Source organism: Triticum urartu, chromosome 1A (assembly GCF_056163025.1).
Source record: "Triticum urartu cultivar PI428250 chromosome 1A, HENAU_Tu73, whole genome shotgun sequence".
Classification (NCBI taxonomy): domain Eukaryota; kingdom Viridiplantae; phylum Streptophyta; class Magnoliopsida; order Poales; family Poaceae; genus Triticum; species Triticum urartu.
In genome coordinates, this window is record NC_141873.1 from 473227794 (window position 1) to 473233997 (window position 6204).

Below are 6204 nucleotides of genomic sequence, written 5' to 3' on the forward strand. Positions count from 1 at the left end.
AATCAGCCTGGCGCAAACGACCTGTGTATTTTTATTTATTTATTTTTTGCATGAAAACATGGGTTTTTTTCTTCTTCCGAATGACAGGTTACATTCTGCTGACATTAGCCGATCGATATTACTCCTACAAGACATGACACCTCCAAGCACCACAGCATATGCCACTCATTCGGTGAAGACAGGAAAACGCTTTTGCGTTCTATCAGCAAGCAAAGTTCAACGGATAGTCAATTTATCAGCAAGCAAAGTTCAACGCCTAGTGATCTAGCTCGTCTTGTACTAGTAGTAGTAGTCTGTTACGTTTGATCGTACTTGCTCGCACCCATCGCAATAATAACAGATGTCACGATCGCTGCACTGGAAAAAGGAATCTTTGCACGCATGAAGAGAGCACAAGCAGTTGACTTGCACATTTTTCTTTGGTGAAAAGGAACTGCATTGTTAAATTCCACAGAGCAGTACGTAGAAATGGCATCATCGTGACGACGAAAATTTAAAAAGAACAAAGAATTAAGTAGCTCATCTAAAGCTTTAGTGCAAATCTGCGTTTATTTTTCTAAATGAATCTTTAATGAATCAAATCCAGTTTAAGAGCTTCATCATCCATGTGTTAGATCCAGTCAAAAAGCTCTGCCCAGTCGGTCATGCCGTCGACGAGCTCCTCATCGGCGCCTCCCTGCTTCTGCTGCTGCTGCACGGAGCGGTAGGCGTCGCTGGACGACGGGACGTCGTTGGCTGCATGCCTTTTCCTCTTCTGACCCTTTCCCACTTCAACATCCTCACTGGCTGACGCAGGCGCGGCAGACGGCGACGCCGGGTCCTCGGAGCGGCGTCCTCCGGCGGCGACGGTGCACGGCCGGCGGTCGAACTGCCGCAAGCTGCCTGACCTCGTGTACAGACGGCACAGGCTGAACTCGCTCCTCACCTATAAACAAGCACAAAAAACTGCATAAATAATAAACATTTAAAGATGCTGTAACTACTACTAACTGATTTGCATATTTCTTCACGTCTCAAATGACCAGTTGACTACGGGTATCTATAGCCAATTAGCCACAGGCAGCTTTCGCAATCAGCATTCGATCATGGCTCTTCCTGCATGAAAGAACATCCGGCATATATATGGCGAATTGGCGAAAAGAATGGCAACTCGTGATTCTGAATATACTACTGAGTATCATCTAAACTAACACGCGCTTATACTGTTAATTACCTGGAGCCGAGCGGCGGCATCGGCATCGGCACCGTCGTCGTCGAAGGCCCTGTACTCGTTCATCTTCCACTTGGTCTTGGCCCCGGCTGGCGCGCGGCCGCGGTAGAACACCATGGTCTTCTTGGTCCCGACGGGGCGGCCGCCGGCGGAGTAGACCAACCCTGGCGTGCCCGCCGCCTTCCAGTAGCCCGACGGCGTCGTGCGGCTAGGCCGGCCGCCCCGCGCCTCCCGGTCCTGCCGCGCGCAGAAGTAGAACCACGGCTCCCCGTGCCCGGCGCAGGCGCCCCGGTGCACCTCTGCACGCACATACACATTCAGTTAGCAATGATAGCAATTCGCTGCTAATAGCAGTGCATTACACATGTGTATTTCTTGGTTCGTGCCTGGGAGCTGCCAGGGGTCGAGGGAGCAGACGTCGGCGACGGGGATGACGCGCTCGATATCGCCGCGGCGGCGGCCGTCGAGCATGTGCCGGAGGTAGAAGCGCACCAGCTCCTCCTCCGTAGGGTAGAAGCGGTACCCGGGAGGCAGCTCGCCCATGGCGCACGTCAGTCGATATCGTGGTTCGTGGAGCTCGAATGGAATGGGAACTGCGTGTGTGGTGTACGTCTGTGGTGCGAGAGGTTATATAGGACGGCGCGAGGGAGAAATTTCTCATGCTGCTGTGGAAAAACGCAGCGAGAGAGAGTGGGGAGTTTGCTGTGTGCGGTGGGGACGAAGGACTCGGTCAGTCTCAGCCGTGTTCACATTTCGCTTTTCTTAGTTATACTCATAATCTACAATTATGAGTACTTAGTTAATGAGTGTTGATTCAGTTTTGGATTTAACTAACCTGGCTGCCTACACCGGTCACCATCTTCCATATGACGTGACTACGCGTGGGCGTGGCACGGAAACAGTAACATGAAAACATGTAGATGTAGATTTTATTTTCGAACTTTAGAACAGTTGTTCTATGTATTATTTTGCATATAATTGTAAAAAGTACTCCCTCCACCCACTAGTGTCGAAAAAACATTCTACATTATGGGGCGGAGGGAGTATGTTACATGGGGGAGGAGAAAAGAGAGGAACAAAAAAAGGTACAAAGGGGTAAAACAGAACTATCTAATCCCTGCTCTATGTATGAACTCCATAGGTTAGAGATTATTGTCTATCCACTGTGAATACAAAGCTGCATGTTTCTCCTTGATTTTGAATTGAACAAGCTTGAGATCATTTTTTAGAGCAGATCTCCAGTTTTGGATAGAGGGTTGTAAAGCTCTAAAGACCTTGCCATTTTTCTGAAGGCTTCCAGCAGCCTAGAATTGTAATTTTCATGCCAAAAGCTTTGGGCAGTGGTAGTTGTTCATTGGCAAACATAGTTTCTTCATAGACAGATGTATGTCTCCTTTCCATGGGGAGCAAGGAATTCCAGCAATCTTGAGCAAAATTGCAGTCTCTGAGTAGATGTGTAAGAGTTTCTTTAGCATTTTGGCTACAGTTGGGACAGTGTGGATCATCTAGGTGTATTCATTTTCTTTGCAACAGGGATCTAATGTTTCCTTTTTGAAAAAGGGATCTAGTGTTTACTCTACAGATGTTGATTTGGGGATATGCTTTGACTTGGCCAGATTTGGCGGGTGAAATATAGGCGTGCAACTCAAACTCGCCTTATTTGATGCCTTCTATGTTTCATAGGGACAGGAATATCATACGAATAGAAAAATTATAGGAAGTTAGATGACATGTATCTCAATTTCTATAAGAAAAAAGATTTCATTTGATGCATATGATAGAATTTTTTTCACTGAGTTTAGTCTAATGTTAATTTTTTTTTAAATGTACAGGATTGGTTTCTATCCTGCAAACCAAAGGGCTCTAAAGGAATTTTTGCTTTGAAAATTCTATTCTATAGAATTACTAATTCTTGCAAAAGGATTATATGAGTATAGGTTTTCATTACATAATCCTATATATTTTGGGAAGACTAGTGGCAATAACATAGATTTTGTATCTATGTTAGAGTTTGGGAAGTCTATAAAATTCTATCCTATAGATTTGTATTATTGCCACTAGTCTTCCCAAAATCTAACATTGTTTCCACTTCCCACAGAGAATTTACACAGGGAGAAAACATAATTTTTAATTCTAGCAAGGCATTGGTTTCTTTGGTATTTTTTGCTAAGATTTCTTGCCAGAGGCCCTCAGAATTGTAGATTTACATTCTCAAAAATAATTTGCAGATTTTACAGCACTATTTATAAAAGTAAGACCCCGTTCATGACAACAAGGTTTTGAATACCCAAACCTGCTAAGTCTTTTGGCCTACACACATCAGACCATTTGACAAGATGGTATTTCTTTTTCTTATCATCTTCCTGCTAGAGTAATCTGGAGTAATCTGAATCTGAAGAAGTTCATCCTCCTATTTACCTCCACCGGCAACCCATAAAAGGCCATCATAAAAATTCGGCATACCAGCGAGAGGGGATTGTATCTGAGTAACCCTACTGCCACTAGGCAACAGTCTACCCTCATTATCCTTAGATCCATGCCAAAAGCTCTGCCCAGTCGGTCATGTCGTCGGCGAGCTCCTCATCAGCGCCTTCCTGCTTCCCCTGCTGCTGCTGCACGTGTCGGTAAGCGTCGCTAGACGACGTGTTGTCGTTAGCTGCATGCCTTTTCCTCTTCTGACCCCTTCCCACTTCGACATCTTCATTGGGCGATGCAAGCGCGGCGGACGACGACGCGCGGCTGCCTCCGGCGACGGCAGTGCACGGCCGGCGGTCGAACTGCCGCATGTTGCCTGAACTTGTGTATAGCCGGCACAAGCTGAACTCGCTCCGCACCTACGAACAGACACAAACAATGCATTGATTTTTTTATTCTTATCTGAGGGCACTGAGTATCATCTAACAAAAACGCGTTTAGATAGTTAATTACCTGGAACACAGGGTTCGATGCCGGAGCGGCGGCATCGGCATCGGCGCCGTCTTCCTCGAGGGCCCTGTACTCGTTCATCTTCCACTTAGTCTTGGCCCCGGCCGGCGCGCGGCCGCGGTAGAACACCATGGTCTTCTTGGTCCCGACGGGGTGGCCGCCGGCGGAGTAGACCAACCCTGGCGTGCCCGCCGCCTTCCAGTACCCGGACGGCGTCGTGCGGCTCGGCCGGCCGCCCCGCGCCTCCCGGTCCTGCCGCGCGCAGAAGTAGAACCACGGCTCCCCGTGGCTGGCGCAGGCGCCCCGATGCACCTCTGCACGTACACAAGCAATTAGTTAGTAATGAGACAATGCATTCCACGGCAGCATTGGAATGTGTATCTTGGTTCGCAGACATGTATACGTGCCTGGGAGCTGCCACGGGTCCAGGGAACAGACGTCGGCGACGGGGATGACGCGCTCGATGTCCGCGCGGCGGCTGCCGTCGAGCTTGTGCCGGAGGTAGAAGCGCACCAGCTCCTCCTCGGTAGGATAGAAGCGGTACCCGGGAGGCAGCGCGGCCATGGCGCAGGTCCGATTGGTTTGATCTCTCTTGGCGTTGCGCAACTGATCCTGATGGTTGAGCTCGAATGGAGTGGGAACGCCTGTATGGTGTACGTCCGTGGTGCGGGAGCTTATATAGGAGGGCGCGAGGGAGGCGTCGCGGTGCTCAATCGTGGAGAATTTTCTCATGTTGTGGTGGAAAAACTTAGCGAGAGAGTGGGGAGTTCGTTGTGTGTGGTGGGGAGAGACCGAGAGAGGACTCGGTCAGTCTCATCCGTGTTCGAATTTCCCTTTTCATAATTGAGATTTGAGAGTCTTGTAGTTAATTGCTGCTGATTCAGTTCTGGATTTAACTAACCTGGCTGCCTGCACCGGTCGCCATCTTCCACATGACGTGACAACGCGTGGGCGTGGCACGGCAACAGTGATGACATGGCGACATGCAGATCGATGCCGGTTTGAGGATGCTTTCACGGTAGGATTATTGCCTTATTGGTTGAGTGATGAGACAAGTTGCTCTTTTGTTCATCCACGCTCGTTGGCAAAATATGCGTATGCATGGTGTGGTTAGTTGTGCATTTGTAATTAACATGAACGAAAGAGTATCATGTGATACGGGAGCTTTGGTGCTCGCGTGATATGGGCTCTCACGAGTTGTTGGATCTGAGATCCAATGGCTGCAGGCAGGGCTCATGCAACTTTGCACAAAAGCCCTGCATGAATCTCAAATTTACGGGCAAGTCTTGGAGCTAGGCTATGACCCTAATGTCATCTAGAGCCGGGCATCCCAAACCGTACCCAAACGTCCGGACGGACGGTCCGGTCACTGAACGGTGGTGCAAAACCGACACAAGCGGGCGTCTTAAACCGTCCTCAAACGTCTGGGCCGTCCAGCGCCCCTCATATCCAGCTAAATATGTGGCAAATATGAGGTGCTCCGGGTGCGTCCACCACGTAGGCTTGGCCCAGCCTGGCCCACTCGTGCCCCACAAATATCCCCATCTGAAAAACCCTAGACACCGGTCAATCCGAACTCCATTTCACTCCCCTCTCCTTCCACTCCACTTTCGATCCCCTCTGAACCCATTCGATGGCCGACGACCGAAGCAGCGTTGCCTCCGGTGGGGAATCCGGCTCCGATCACGACTAGGCGAGCCTGCTGCGTGAAGTGGAGCCCGGCGATATGGAGGAGGTTGACCTCCGCATCGCGTTGTAGCGTTCGCTGCTCAACCAAGGAGGATCCGGCAGCGGCGGATCTACTTCGTCAGAGCCCGGCGCCCATCGACGCAACATCAGCGACGTCGGCAGCCCTTCCCGCCTGGCGCACATCTACGGCTGCTCCACTCCGCTCCTTCAGGTACGCCGCCCACCTCCACCACACTCTGGTCCGGAAGTGGTACCCGTCCACCGCTGGGTCCTCGTGCCCGCGCCCGGGCTAGAGCGCATGAGGACACCCGAGTCCAAGGCACGTGCAGCCCAGCACGAGCGGCAGTGGGCGAGGGAGCGTGCCAATCGATCTCGAGGTC

The 6204-nt window shown here is 50.4% G+C and overlaps 2 protein-coding genes across 2 annotated transcripts; both read right to left on the reverse strand.

Moving 5' to 3' along the window:
* Positions 1-400: 400 nt before the first annotated feature.
* On the reverse strand, positions 401-1813 carry LOC125535742 (NAC domain-containing protein 90-like). Its single transcript, XM_048698816.2, has 3 exons — positions 1597-1813; positions 1214-1509; positions 401-925 (listed from the first exon to the last, which is right to left on the reverse strand). Exons 1-3 carry the CDS (start codon positions 1751-1753, stop codon positions 611-613), a joined length of 768 nt encoding a protein of 255 aa, XP_048554773.1. The 5' UTR covers positions 1754-1813; the 3' UTR covers positions 401-610.
* Positions 1814-3349: 1536 nt separating this feature from the next.
* LOC125535735 (NAC domain-containing protein 90-like) lies at positions 3350-4790 on the reverse strand. The gene is made up of 3 exons (XM_048698806.2): positions 4543-4790; positions 4139-4449; positions 3350-4044 (listed from the first exon to the last, which is right to left on the reverse strand). Exons 1-3 carry the CDS (start codon positions 4697-4699, stop codon positions 3739-3741), a joined length of 774 nt encoding a protein of 257 aa, XP_048554763.1. The 5' UTR covers positions 4700-4790; the 3' UTR covers positions 3350-3738.
* Positions 4791-6204: the final 1414 nt, after the last annotated feature.